Source organism: Sorex fumeus, unplaced genomic scaffold (assembly GCF_029834395.1).
Source record: "Sorex fumeus unplaced genomic scaffold, SorFum_2.1 ptg000005l, whole genome shotgun sequence".
NCBI lineage: Eukaryota > Metazoa > Chordata > Mammalia > Eulipotyphla > Soricidae > Sorex > Sorex fumeus.
Window position 1 is genome coordinate 1744241 of NW_026606062.1, and position 15333 is coordinate 1759573.

Here is a 15333-nt window from a genome sequence, read left to right on the forward strand (position 1 = left end):
GTTAAAAGACTCCTCCTCTCTTTCCCCAAGCAGCAGCCTGAAGTACGTCAGCAGTAATTGTGTGCCTGCCTCGGCAGCGCAGGGCGGGCGGAGGCAATATTGCTATCACACAAGGGTCTCAAACTGAGATCTGGATGTTTCATTTAAGTTGCTCATTTTCCTGAGCCGTGCCAGAGGTGAAAAGCTTCTAAGTTAAACTGCCTCCGTAGTCAGAACATTTATTTGTGATAGATTTTTTTTCTTCTCCCTAAAAAACTGAATTAGTGTTGGAGTCACTGTACATGAAGGGGTTTCTTTCTCCTCTGTTCATTTTATTATTTTGTAATCAGACTTCAGCTCAGTTAGATGAACCAGGGAGCTTCTGTTGTCTAGCTTGCGAGTGTTCTAATGAGGGTGGGCGGCCCCAGGGAGCCGAAATCCAAAGTGGAGCGATGCAGCTTTCGGGTTTCTTGTCATTTCTTCAGTTGCTTCTTCGGCTCCTTTTTCCGATGGGCCTAGTGAGCAGGAACTATCCAAGGTGCTAGAACGCTGGCCGCGTTGCCATTCAATGCAGACGGATTGCAGGAGCCAAGAAAGATTACTGCTTATTTCAGAAGGTAGGTTCTTTGTTTCAGAATCCCTGATTAATCAGCAGCAGCATCAACAGACTAAGGCAGCTGGAGAGGGGAGAGAGAGAGAGAGAGAGAGAGAGAGAGAGAGAGAGAGAGAGAGAGAGAGAGAGAGAGAGAGAGAGAGAGAGAGAAAAGGGAGGGAGTTAGAGGCAGGGAGGGAGGGCGGGGAGAGAGAGAGAGAGAATGAGAGAGAGCTGGTTGTCACGGGGGAGGGACGAAGCCACAAGCTAGGCTGCTCCAAACCTTCTGCATGTAAGTGGCAATGAGAAAGAGCATCTTTTTGGCTGAGAGGAGGCATTGGAAAAGGATGTTTCTGATTTTTGGTTTCTATTTATTTTTGTCTTCACAGAATACAATCAAATGAGCCACCTTAGCCAGCCGGGGTGATTGCTTCGAGTCTTATAATCGTCTGTGTAACAAAGTGGGTAAAATCACTGCATTTCTTCCCTGCTAAACCTGGAAGGAGAGGGGTTGTGTGCTCATCCCCATGCACGAGCTCTGTCCTCTTTTCTCGGAATGTCAATTTAATGAAGCAAGCACCTGTTCTGTCACAGCTTCTCCCTAGAAAACTTTAAAGGCCGTTCGATCTGATAGGAAGAACACGGAGAATGCTCTGATCTCTAGTGATGAAGAAACTGGGAGTGGACACTTTCCCCATCCAGATACAATGCACTTTAATTGAAGAAAAACTGAACTGAACTGAACTACAAGTCTGCTTTTTTTTTTTTTCTTATGGTGCTGGATTACTCCTCCAGAACTGCCCTAAGATCTACCGCGAGAGGGTTCTGACAGACACGAGTCACCTTCTGGTTATTGTACTTACCTCTCCCTGGGGACTTACATTTTGGTATGTATCTCATTTTTTCAGATTCTCTAAGCATGCTAATTAAATCTGACACTAAATAGGTCTGGCAATCTTGTTATGAAATGAATGGATGTGAACCAGGAGACTTAATGTTGAAGTTTGCATGTCTTATTAGGTGGAGCAGAAATAAAGCCATAGGACATGCATTCAAGGCTCTCAAGAGCTCCAGGCTATTTTACACGCTCTTAGAACTGAGTTGTATTACTACAGAAATGGTTAAACAAGATTTTCACCAGTAAACTAAGCTATGCTGAATTATTCAAAGCATTGACAATATTTTCTAGGGTATTAATTGGCATTCACATTCTGTATGCTAGCGATTTATCTGCTATTCTATATCATAGATAATTTACAACAGTCTCTTTGCACAGTTGTATTAGCCCAATTTTATGTGCTCTCAGAAAATACAGTTAAAAAAACATTACCAGTCATGCACTTTGACTGAAACTGATTTTTTCCCCCAAAGAGAATCAAACATCTAAGAAATATTAATTTCAAGAAGACTCGATGTCCAGATTTCATGAGTAGAAGCATAAATGTTTCCTATAGAAGTTTAAGGAACTTTTTATACTCAGGATATATACTTTTATGTTGGAGTCTGTCCATTCTAGTTTATCCAACTCCTAGCAAAATTTTAAATATATAAAATGTAGATATTGCTTATATGGTGAACTATAATGTGAGATAATATTGCTCATTCTCATTAAGGAATCCTAAAGTTATTTTTGTAGCATGGAACTGAATTTTCCACCATTAAACAGAGTCAAAAATTATAGAATTTGACTGAGAGGGTTGTATGGTATGTTTTTTTTAAATTGAAACATGCAAATATGTATAAGAAGTGAATATTGAATATAAAGTCAAAGCTAATATTAACTATCCTCTTTATATTCCATTGTCTATAATTTCAAGTGGCAATTGAGCAAATTAATGTAATAAAATGGGACTTATAAATACCATAATTATTCTATTTTCTGTGAAAAGTGCAATATGCACTTGCCAACTCAGCAAAGAAGGAGATTTTCTGAAGGACACTGGCAGTTAAAACAGAAACAGTAAAAACAGAACTGAGAAAAATATTACAACTTCCCAGGGAATTATAGGAAAACCCAAGAACTTGAAGTAACTGCAAAGTTTATAGGAGGAGGTGTGAAAATTCTGAAGACAAAAGGGTTAGCTATCGTTTTTTTAAAAAGTAAGTCATGAACACCCAATTCAATTAAAGTATTTTTATTGTAGCTCCAGTAAGCAATTTATTATACCTACTCTATCTACTTTTCAAATACTGCCTTGTAAGCGTCTGGAAACATTTGGCCAAAGGCTTACAAAAGTAGCTGAGCCATTGACATTTTGCATGAGTCCCTAACATCAGAGAAAATGTGCAGTCTCTTTAATCCATGGGCAAATAGCACCATGAAAACCTGGAAGTTTGGGGAAAATAACTGATTTATGCTGCTACTACATTAACATGATTTCAGTATGTTTTAGTCATTTTGGGAAGGAAGATAGTGGAGAAAAAACTCACTACAAAGTAATTTGCTTTCTGAAAAAAAAAAGCAATCAGTGTCTTTGTAGTCACTTCAGCGAGGTTTCTTGGTTTTTAACTCTCACATTACCCCATTTTGAGCAGAACAGCTGCATTTTGATGAGAGTGAGAATGAGAAAATGAGCATGACCGTTTGTGGAATTTAGAGTTAGAATCCAAGCACAATCAAAGTTATATTATGAAACTTACTTTCAAAAAATAGTTTATTCGAAGAATAATTTTGACATGTACATGAGTTATGAATTATAAACCAATCTAGTATGTTGCTTTGTCCTATATAAAGTCCAGAAAATTTCATATTCTTGTGTATGCACATTTGCATGTAATATTAATTATTATCATAATAATGGTATTTTAATAATAACCAACATAATAATATGATAACTGTTTTACAGTGTGATTTTAAATTGGTCTGACTATATATAAAATACATTTTCTTTTGCTATGCAAGTAAAAATACCCACTCAAGATTGCCTTGGAAAACTTATTTCAACAAATCAATAATATTACTGGGCAAAATGTGGTAGTATATATCAGCAAAAATATAGTCATTAAAATGAGGGGAAGTTTAATTTCAATAATTAAAATTTAAATAACTTTTTCTTAGCTTGAGAGAGTTATAGCTTGGAACACTCAGAATAAAGGCGGTGAAACCTAGAAAACTTTCTCAAAAGCAAATAAAATAAAAACTATAAATGGAAAATGAAGACAAAATGTCTAGAGTTCCCACCAAGAAATTGATTCTCTTGTACTTATATTGCTTTTTCTAGTTCATACAAAGTGCAGAACATCAAACACAAAGTAAACACTACCATATTCCTGTGATAATGGTATCGTATAGGGCTAGATGTGATCTCAAATTTGGGGTGTTTCTTGTAGAGCTTCAAGAATGGGTCAGGAAGCTCAGTTCTTCCAAATGATTACTCTTTCTTTCCTTAGGACCTATGTAGCATGTCTGATTAAAGGAATGTCCACAACTTTATATCTTGGAAAAGCAAAGTTTTAAATGGAGACCATTCAAATAGAGAACATATTCATTTCAGAAATTTGGAGTAAACATTTTAAGGAAAAGAAGAACCTGCATCCATGAGGGCTAGTGGGCCAATTTACTAAAATGGCACTAGTACATGCTCTCTGCTTTTGGTAAATGATACTAAATGGATCACAGGAAGTCTCCGCCCTAGAAAACTCAGTGTGCATATGTGTTCCAAAGCCAGTCCTTATGGAAACATTGTAACTCAAGTTCACAATGCAGAAAATCTGTAAAAGAAGAATTTATCCTAAATTTTTAAGAAAATAAAAATATATACCTAAACGTGTGTAAAATATTGACATGAATAATAATTATTTGACCCCTTGTGTACCTCTTTTATTTATAAAAGCCTGTAATTAATCAAAAATCTCTGGAAGAAGTCAATCTTGAAACCAGCTACTGCCATATTAAATGCATTCTGAAAAATTGAAACCACACAAAATTAGTTTTTTAAATTTCCTGCAGCAATATACCATTAAATATATGATCTTGAAGTTTTTAGAGACACCTGTTTCTCAATAATACAGTCTCTTTTCTATTTTTGACTTTCACACTAAAAGCGTTCTGGAGTCTGTTGGATACAAATGGTGGTGAGAGGAATGGAAAAACTTAAAAGTATTTCTATGAATTCCATTTTAATATGTATCTGTATATTTATGTTCCACATCTATATCAAATTATTTTCTTATTATTTTGTTTTTTAAAAATTTTTATTAGTAAAACACCGAGATACAGTTGTAGACTTACAATTTTTTGTGCTTGGGATTCAGTTATACAATGATTGAGTACCCATCCCTCCACCAGTGCCCATTCCCCATCTCCAGTGCTCCCAGTATCCCTCCCACTCCCCCATCCTCCTCACCCTTCCCCAACCCTGGGGCAGGGCATTCCCTTTTGTTTTCTCCCTCCTTTAAATTATTTTATTTTTAAGAGCAATTCTAAAAAAGTGTAATGCTACCTTTAATTCTAGGTTCAACAATGGTCAGGTAGAGTCAATTTTACAGAAAAGAAAGCGAGGAAACAGTTCATTCAATAAAAGTTAAATACTTCACTTTTCATGTTCAAATTCCACCAGGCTAAACTGGTAATGTCTTAGCTGAGCAGAGGAAAACCTCCAAATTTCCAGTGCCACAATATTTCAGAAAGTCATCTTTGTATGGTCAACAGGAAATAAATAACAAGAGTAAAAAATAAAATAAAGCTAAGCATTTAACTATGCAATTGGATTGAAGCCAATAGATACGGTTTTCATTAGGAATTAAATGATTCTGAATACAGTAATCAAAGAGCTAAACAAAAGAAGTCTCTTATAAATGCAGAATACAGCAATGGAAGCAAAAAGTGAAGATGAGAATCATCTGATCTGCATGGGGTTTTGATCCCAGTCCTTCAGTTGATTTTTCCAGGAAAGTCCTTGACACTTAAACAAAATCTTAATTACTGCTCATCATTTCCAAGAAAATAATTCAGACCCGAGAAATCTTGTCATATTTGAATGTCATGCATGCCAAAGAAAACAAATATACCTACATGTTGGTGTAGGTAATGGGTCCCAGCTTTCCCTCAATGTTATGGGTGAGATAAGAAATTGAGTGTATGCTGGATACCTAACTTGTTTTGAGCAGAAGGATATGTGAACATATATCTGGTCAGACAAAAGAACTCCCTATAGAAATACAGAAATTTCCTTCTCTCTCACCCAGTCCATTGTATTCTGTTCTATGATCTGAGGTCTCATTAGATGATGTATCTAAAGATGTTATGTGAAGTAAGGAGCATTTCCTTAATGTTATAAGGAAACACATAAATGTTTAAAGAACATTTCCTAAAAAGATATTTCTAAAATCCAGGTATTGGGATTTAGGTACATAAGACAAGGATGAATAAGGTGCTTGTATCATGGACTGTCAAGCAAGGACCTTGTATGAGCTTTATTTAATACCTACAGTCGAAATGAAACCATTATTTTAGTCTTAAGGAACATATATCCATTGACTCTTCAATACCTATTTTAGCTTTAAACATGAATTTCTGAAAGATAAGCAGATTTGTGATTGCGCTTCAGTTCTTAGAAAAAGGAAATGGTAGCAGTTGTAATTAAGTAGACACTTAACACTAGGTTCTAAAGTACTGAATCAATTCAGTTCCTTAGGAAACTTCCTCTGGCTTGGAAAGGTAGTACCTGGGTACTTGGGAGAAGGATGGGTGAGTTTCATGATTCCTGTGTCCCAAACGCTTCCATTCTTAGAAAAAAGAAATGGGAGCAGTTGTAATTAAGTAGACACTTAACACTACGTTCTAAAGTACTGAATCAATTCAGTTCCTTGGGAAACTTCCTCTGGCTGGGAAAGGTAGTACCTGGGTATTTGGAAGAGGGATAGGTCAGCTTCATGATTCCTGTGTCCCAAAGTCCCTATTTTCTAGGTGTGGAAAATGGGGCAGAACAAAGAAGTAGCCTCATTCTGAACATTTGATCAGCTGCTAAGTGTGTTAACTTCTTTCCTGGCCTCCATTTAGAGATCTGTGGTCAGTCACGTGGAATTGCTCAAAAACACTCTATTACTTACATTTCAAAGTGAGACAATATTTATTGAAGAGGAGTCATTACCAAACTGAATCTCAACCATAGCTAAGAAGTGTGAAAAATGAGTAATATTAGTGACTCATTGCTTTGGTCAGCTTGTGGGCCTGAGAGAGTATAGCAGGTACAGTGCTTGCTTTGCAGACAGCCAACCCAGCTTTAATCATAGTACTACATATAGTCCTCTAGCACCACAATAAATAATTCCTGAGCACATAGCCAGGAGTAAGCTATGAGCACTGCAGGGTGTGATCCAAGCACTCTCTCCTCCCCCCAAATGCTCACCTGTACTGAGCATATCCATTATTTTTCATAGGGACCTTCAAGGAACAGGAATGGGCAAGCACTATTCCGACCATCATTAAAAAATAAAACAAACAAAAAACAACAACAACATGGAAACCAAAGCTTAAAGATAAGACATTACTTGCACAAAGTCATGGATTGAGGACACCTTTGTTGGAGTTGTTGACAATAACACTTGACCCCTCAGCTGTGCTCTTTATGTCAGTCTTCCTTTCCTCCTTTCCATTCCTCTCCTTATTCCAAGCCATCTTCCACATGCATCAGACAAGAGAGCAGAAAAATGTGATAGTTGAACAATGTTTTTTTGGGGGTGAGAGCGTTCACACCCAGTGATGCTCAGGGCTTACTTCAGGCTCTATGCTCAGGGATCACTCATGGTGGACTCAGGGGACCCTATGGAGTGCCTTGGATCAAAGAATGCCATATCACCTGGACCAAAATATTTATAATTTTTTTTAGAAGTCACACGTAAGGATAGGTGAGAGTGGTCTGGGATCACTTCTATTAATGCTCTGCTCTACAGTGCTAGATAGGCAGCAATGCAGCTCCAGAGACTGAACTCGGACCTTACATAAACTAGGCTGTGCTCCTCGATGTGACCCATCTCTCTGACCCTCCATGTACTTTGGGATGGGATGGGGGATCCCAAAAAGTATTTCAAAGGTCCAGGGGGGAATCAAGTGTTCCAAAGCAAGGGTCTAAAGATGCAATGCTGCTTGAACCTTGTATACTAGTTCTACTGAGGCCACCTCAGTAGTGCTGGGGACCTCTTGGGCTACATGAGGTGATGCTCAAAGACTTCTAGGACTGCCCCTGGTGATATTCAGAGCACCATATGCTGGGACTAGAGCTTGAATCCGGCACGGGCTAGGCCTATACCCTAAGTGCTGCACTTTCTCCTGGTCCAACAAGTCCATTTTGCTAATACAAAATTTGATTTTTGAAGTCAGAATATAATTACTGAAAAGTCTGTCTTGTTCCCCTTAGAGGAATAGTAACTATAAACCACAACAAACCAGACCTGAGTCAATTCCAATGCCACGTTCTATTGTAACTACTTCTTGTGTCCTTTGTTTATGTCTACACTGTACTATGAAGTTGCTAGTCTTTAGAGAGACACAATTCTGCCTCTATCAGTGCCAGGTTTATAGCAGGTGCTCAAAAATACTTGAATAAATGAATTATCATAGAATCCAATCCTTCACAATGAGATAACATAAACATGTTTGAAGATACTATTTGAAATTGGACCACTTTAAAGTTTTATTAGGTTTCATGGCTGATTTTATTCCTCAGTTATTTTTGTCTCAACTTAAAACCCTTCTAATACAATTCTCTATAAATATTTTGAAATATTATAATTTAATATTTTATTGGGCTGGAGCGATAGCACAGCGGGTAGGGCGTTCGCCTTACACGCGGCCAACATGGCCGACCCAAGTTCGATTCCTCCGCCCCTCTCAGAGAGCCCGGCAAGCTACCGAGAGTATTCGATATGCCAGACACAGTAACAACAAAGTCTCCAATGGAGACGTTACTGGGCCCGCTCGAGCAAATCGACGATCAACGGGAGGGCCTTTACCTTTACCTTTAATATTCTATTAGGATGAAAATAACTTAAATTTTAGTCAACTAAAAGCCAAAAGAGAAAATTGTCAGAGATACACAATTAACTTAGTAAATATTTTAAATATTTAAACTATATAAAGAATTGCTAATACCACTTAAAGTAAATCTTATGGAAATAAATAAAATCTCTGAATATTAAGAACAAAGCAAGAAATAAACAATTTTGCTGGATAATAGAACAGGAATCTGTTCAATGTCAATCTTTTCTGCTGAGACATTTTTAGAACTCTTTAATATTTACTTGGTTTTCTTAATGATGGTGGAATAAATTTCAATAAAGTAAAGCAGATATATTTCTGGTTCAGATACACCTAGTGCAATATATAAGGGTAAGTGAGTAGAAATGAATCCCTAAAAATTGTAATGCTCATTTCTGAAATTGTGTTCTCATGGTTTCCCCCAGAGCACCTATAATAATCTGTAGCAGTAACTTCCTTTCGTTATGTATGACCACCACTTAAGCACTCATCTGACAGAGTGATATTAAACCACAATTCAATTATGTTAGATATGTTGGAATTAAAAGAGCATTTTATTTTGCTAACCCATTATGATTTCAAAGAAAACCAAACAATAAAACTTAACATAGCAAAGAATCATGGGTCCAAAAACTTGTCTGTCTTCTAGCTTTTCCTACATGTTGGGGGGAATAAATTCTTAAATTTAATGTGCATCTCAAACAACATATAAATTAACTAGAAGCTCAAAAACCAATAAACTCTCATAAGAAGTGAAGTTTCCATAGCCCTGATCAAGGTTATGAATCATGATTATTTCAGAATAAAAATGATTTGTAATCATAGCATTGAAACACTTCCACATTAAATATTTTCAAAATATCTTTTTTGAGCTTCTTGAAGTAAAATGTTCCAGGGTAATTTATAACTTTTAAATAGCCAACTATTTTGTTTCCTTGTTAATTGATTTTGCTTTTGATTTTTCAATCTGATTCAATTATACCAGTTTTCTCTACTGCAGTGAGTTTGCAACTGAGAACAGTAAGTCTTATTAAGCTAAAAGGGTAAAATATTTATCTGGTGTGTAATTAATTAGACTTTAGTTCCTTTTTTAATTGATTAAAACATGGTTTCTCTCCCCCCTTCATTGATTTTTAAGATTCGTTGACTGCCTCTACTTCAAACACACTGGGTTTTATAGCCTGCTGATCATTTACCATTTATCTATATCTATATGTGTATTTGTGTACATTTGATGCTGCCATTGCTGTATATCTAACTCTCATACTTTTGTAATGTTGGCCAGAATTATGAGTTCACTATAGTTGAACTCTGTGCTAAATACTATATGGTAATCATCCCATTTAATCTGCAAATCATCAGGTGGTAAGGGTTGTTATTGCTATCACTTTTAGGTGAGAATAGTGTGTTGGCAAAAAGTCCTGTGTTTTCACAGTACTTCTGTGATTATTAGTATACTTTTGCATACATAATAAGACCCAGAAATCCCAATTTAAATTTATCAGGGAAGCAAAATATTATTCCTTGACATAACATTGGTCAGAAGTCACTTGGGTAGATGCAATGAAAGTACGGAGAAATTCGATTTTACCTCTTACTGGGAGGAAGGACAAATATGACAACATGTCCTAGATGAATTTCCTTGTTGAATCCTTTGGGAACATTTTATAAGATTATTACACAGAGCAGCCAATATTATAAATGCTAAGCTTGTTTTTATTATAATGCACCTATCAAGTTGACAAGTAGGAATGTGGTGGAGTTGGAGTGGAGAAGAATATGGTAACATTGATGGAGGGAAACTGACACTGGTGATGGATGAGTACTAAAATACTATATACCCCAAACTCAACTATCAATAACTTTCAATAACTTTGTAAATCACAGTACTTTAATAAACAAATGAAAAAACATAAATAAATAAATAAATAAATCAGGGAAGCATGTGTGATAATAAGCTTTATTTTTAAATAATAATATAATTTTATAATTGATAGTTATATTTAACAGAAAATCCTTTATGGCAATAATAAAACTCGGATCTGAATTATGTTATTCATATAAGAACACATTTTTGATACACAAAACCACATCTCTATTATAATTAGATATCTAAATATCTTAATATCTAATTAGTTTTCCTAGGCCCTCCTCTACCTTCATGCATTTATATTCCCTTCCTGGATGAGAGGAAGTGTTTGCTAGCCAGGCAACATTTGTTTGAGATTTGCTTTAAATGTTCTGATTATTTGCAATCGATAGAGACATTTTCCCCAAAGAGATGCTGTCATTATAGTTGGCATTTGGGGCTGAAAAAATAACAGAAAGAATTTGAAAATCCCTCCTTTTTATTCCATCCTTGTTAAAAACATACCATGTTCTCTTCCAACAGAAGTGTTTCTTTTCCCATGATCTCCTCCAAGATGCTGAGTTCCAATCCTGAAGAAGATCCCTTAGACACGTTTCTCCAGTATATTGAGGACATGGGTATGAAAGCCTATGATGGCTTGGTTATTCAGAATGCATCAGACATTGCTCGAGAGAATGATCGCTTAAGAAATGAAACGAACCTGGCCTACTTGAAGGAGAAGAATGAAAAACGCCGGAGACAAGAAGAAGCAATAAAACGGTAAATATATCTATCTGAGTATTTTGAGAGCATTCTTGGAAAACAGTTCTGTAAAGTCTGAGGTGTCTTCTGCTCAGGACAGGGTTTGTCAGAGTTGGCCTTGATGATGCTACAACTACAGTCGAAATAATCTATCCTACTGCAGAATCTTTGCCTTAGCAAGCTATTTACTTGTGTGTTGCATATGGAGGTGCAGATGGGATAAGGAAAGAATTCGGTTTTCTCTGAATTAAAAACACATACTGAACAACCTCCTGATAAAAGCACTAGGGAACATACAAATGTTACTAATGAGTGTTTGGTGCATACCCCACCCTCAACTCTTGGCTTATGTTCCTTACATAAGGCTTATCTTCGCAGTTAGGAAGATTCACCAACAATTAGAATTATCTGAGCCACTGAATGAAGGTGAAAACCTCATTATATGCTGTCTATGGATAATTTTAAAACTAGTATATTTTTTCATCCATTATCAAGGGTCCAGGTTTGTTCATATGATAAGACTTCTATGCAGGGAAGTCTGCCAGCTACAAGCAAATAAACCCCAGACTCCAGGTTCCAAATTGAGGGTAATTTCCCCAGGCACTGAGACAAGAAAGAAGGAAAGACATCTTTTGAAATTTTGTGGAAAGATTGTACTTTGTTTTCAATGGTGTGTGTGTGTGTGTGTGTGTGTGTGTGTGTGTGATGTTTGTAACCCAGCTATAACTAGAAACATGTTACATTTGCTGAAGTTTTCTCTCTTCAGTGGAGTACATTTATAAGTGTGAGCATCAAGAATTTAGGTGATTACTCTTTATCAATGAACTGGATAACTGAACAATAGTTAAGTTAACTGAAAATGTACTGTAATGTTCACACAAAAAGCTTGTTTCCATGCTCAACTATACATACTTCACTGTATCACTGTTTTCTTGTTGTTCATCGATTGCCTCTAGCAGGCTCCAGTAATGTCTCCTTCGTCCTAGCCTTGAGATTTTAGAAAGTGCCACATTCGAGGTTCTTTCAGGGTCAGGTCAGGAGAATGAGACCCATCATTGTTACTGGGTTTTGGCATATTGAATATGCCACGGGGAGTTTGCCAGACTCTGCCACGTGGGCAGGATACTTTTGGTAGCCTGCCAGGTTCTCCAGAGTAAGAACTAGATGATAAGATGTGGCATGGCCACGAATGCGAAGACCCAGAGACTATATACATACTTACCAAAATAAAATGGTTGGCTTCTCATACTTACTAGCATGTCATTTTGTTAAAAGGGCTGAAATTAATCTCTGGTTTCTAAGTGAACAAACAAAAAGTCCTGACTCCAATCTCTTCATGACAAATAACTTATATGAACCAGTGGGGGTTGGGGAGGGGAAGGTAAAAGAGGAAGATGGAGAAATATTTGGTATATAAAATAGATATTTTGTACTGGGTTATTCTGGGGTTATAGTCTTCTTTCTCTGGACTATTAAAATGGAGCTTTTGATTGTGTATAAAAATATACTTTAAACATTTGACAAGCATTTTACAATAAGACATATTTATCATTTAGTCAACTAACTTGTTGGGCACTGTACTGTTTTATTTTTTCCTTCCTAACAGGTTTTAGTTCATTTCTTTCTAGAATGTGCTCAACACCTTTTCATAACATAATTATTTTCTTCTTAAAAGGCACTTCCAGTAGATTTTTGTGCATTCATTAGGGTTTTACTTTTACGAGTCTGAGATTTCCAAAATTCATAACAAAGAACATATTTCTAAAGTAATTTCAGATCTAAATTCTAAAATGTCATCTTGACATTAATACTCAACAACTCATTCTTTTCTGCAAGCACATAAATATAATTCTTTTCAAACAATTTTATTATATTTTTAAAATCACCCACTCCTGTGTTTCATCATCAGCCTTCAGAATATGTTTCACTCCTGTGTTTCATCAGCAGTCTTCAGAATGCTTTCTAATACTGAGGAGCAAACGTAGCTAATTTTAGGTGATTATATATTCTCAGAGTATAATGGGGCTCATCAACAACTTTGAGGAAACTGAAAGCTCCAGGGACAGGAATAGTTTAAGTAAAATAGAGGAGCACCAAAGCCATGTTTATTATATTATGTCTATTTAACACATTCATGTTTAATATACTCATGTATATTACAAATGAGTCAAAAATTTACTATGTGGGGGTAGGAGCAATAGCACATCAGATAGGGCATTTGCCTCACTTGGCCAAGCCGTGTTTGATTCCTAGCATCCCATATGGTCCCCTGAGCACCTCCAGGGGTAATTCTTGAGTACAGAGTCAGGAGTGACCCCTGTGCATTGCTGGGTGTGACCCAAAAAGCAAAAAAAAAAAAAGATTACTTATGTGAATTTTAGTTGGGTCTTACTGTGTTAACAAGCAATTTCTAGGATAAGTTACAGATAGATTTTTTGTTGTTGTTTTTGTTGCTTTTGTTTATTTTTATAGTGCCACAGAGAAAAAAGTTAGGGATTCATATATGCAAGGCTGGCATTCTGCCACTGAGTCACTTACTCTAACAGGTTGACTAGAGGTGATGTAAAGACAGAGGTGGAGAGTCCATATCACTTCGATGGTGATGAAGGTGCAATAACTGTTCATCAAAGTCGTGAATGTCAGCACAATTGCAACCAATGACCTAAACTACAAAAATAAAAATAAAAAAGAAAAGAATTTTTTTTAAAGCAAAAGCAAATGGGTGGGGGAGATACTACAATGAGTAAGGTGCTCTCTTGCACATATCCAGCCTGGGTTTGATTCTCTGCACACTACATGGTCCCCTGAGCAATACACAGGAGTGAGCCCTGAGCATCAGTGGGTGTGACAACAGCTCCCTCCCACCCTGGAAAAAAATAAAAAATATAGGAGCAGCAAAGGAACCTTCATACATTGGTGGAGGAACGCTGACACTGGTGGTTGCTATCTGGTGGTACATTATATGCCTGAAATCTTATTATTAATAGTATATAAATCAGAATCATAAATAAAAACTAAAAAAATTTAAAAAAATAGTATTGAAAATCTGTTTATATTCAGATTTATTGCCTTTTTTCTCACTCTCTCATAAATCTTCTATATCAACTCAAGCATTAAGCAAATTTACCCTAGTCTTGTTGGACAAAGAGCAAATAAGTTACCTGCCATGTTCTGTGATAGTCTATGTTCTCCACCAGAGTATTGTAAAAGTTTATACTTTGTGTCCGATTGACCTATTGTCAATGGAATTTCTGAAGATCAGAATATTGAGAATTTCTTCCTGGAGGTTTGTCTAGTTAAAGAATAAATAAAGCTACTATGCTGGAATGATAGCACAGTAGGTAGGGCATTTGCCTTGCACACGGCCAACCAGGCTGACCTGAATTCGATTCCTCCACCCCTCTCGAAGAGCCCTGCAAGCTACGAGAGTATCTCACCCACACAACAATGCCTGGCAAGCTACCCATGACATATTCAAGATGCCAAACACAGTAACAACAAGTCTCCATTGTGAGATGTTACTGGGCCCACTCGAGTAAATTGATGAACAACGGGAAGACAGTGCTACAGTGCTACCATGCCTGGAAATACTCATTTCAACTAAATAGATTTCTGGGATTTAGTAATGTGGACTCATGTTCAATCTATATTCTGAAACCCAACGCTGAAATAAATGAATCAGTCAGGGCGACCTTATGCCAAGAATCAAAAAGTGAGACTTAGCTGGGACCAGACATAGTACCCTGTTTGGTTCTCTCAGGCCACCATACTCGAGTTCAGAGCCCTGGCTATAGCCCCAAACCCAAGAACAAAGAGAGGCTTAGTGGAGCAAAATAGAACATCTCTGGTTTGAAGTCAATGTGATCAGTGGCCAGAAGAAAATAGCAAAAACAATAGGAAGCATGATTGCTGATGTTCAAGTTATCCTGTTTGTAACTTTCATGAGCACGATTCTGTACTTCCTCTATTATTTTTTGAAATTACAGTTTTTATTTGGAAGTTGTGAAGGGAAGGAGGGAGAGAAAATGGGAGAGAGTGGAGAGTAATATGCTCAAGACAGAACCCAGGCTTCTCCAAGGGTGGAGAGGCCCCTACACACATCCCAGCTTCAGACATGAAAGCATGAAAGTACACACTTCAAGAGGAGAGATGTGGGCGACATATGTGCTCAGG

The 15333-nt window shown here is 36.8% G+C and overlaps 1 protein-coding gene across 2 annotated transcripts in view; it reads left to right on the top strand.

The window, feature by feature from the left end:
* The first annotated feature begins 332 nt into the window (after positions 1–332).
* Positions 333–15333, top strand: part of NYAP2 (neuronal tyrosine-phosphorylated phosphoinositide-3-kinase adaptor 2) — a 347775-nt gene continuing 332774 nt past the window's right edge. The window contains exons 1-3 of one of the 2 annotated variants that reach the window (XM_056121264.1): positions 333–596; positions 961–1458; positions 10942–11178. In XM_056121264.1, coding sequence (XP_055977239.1) covers positions 10958–11178 — 221 coding nt within the window. In that variant the 5' untranslated portion in view covers positions 333–596; positions 961–1458; positions 10942–10957. Of the gene's footprint in view, positions 597–832; positions 1459–10941; positions 11179–15333 lie in introns of those variants that run through there. The other variant, XM_056121274.1, reaches the window with a different exon arrangement.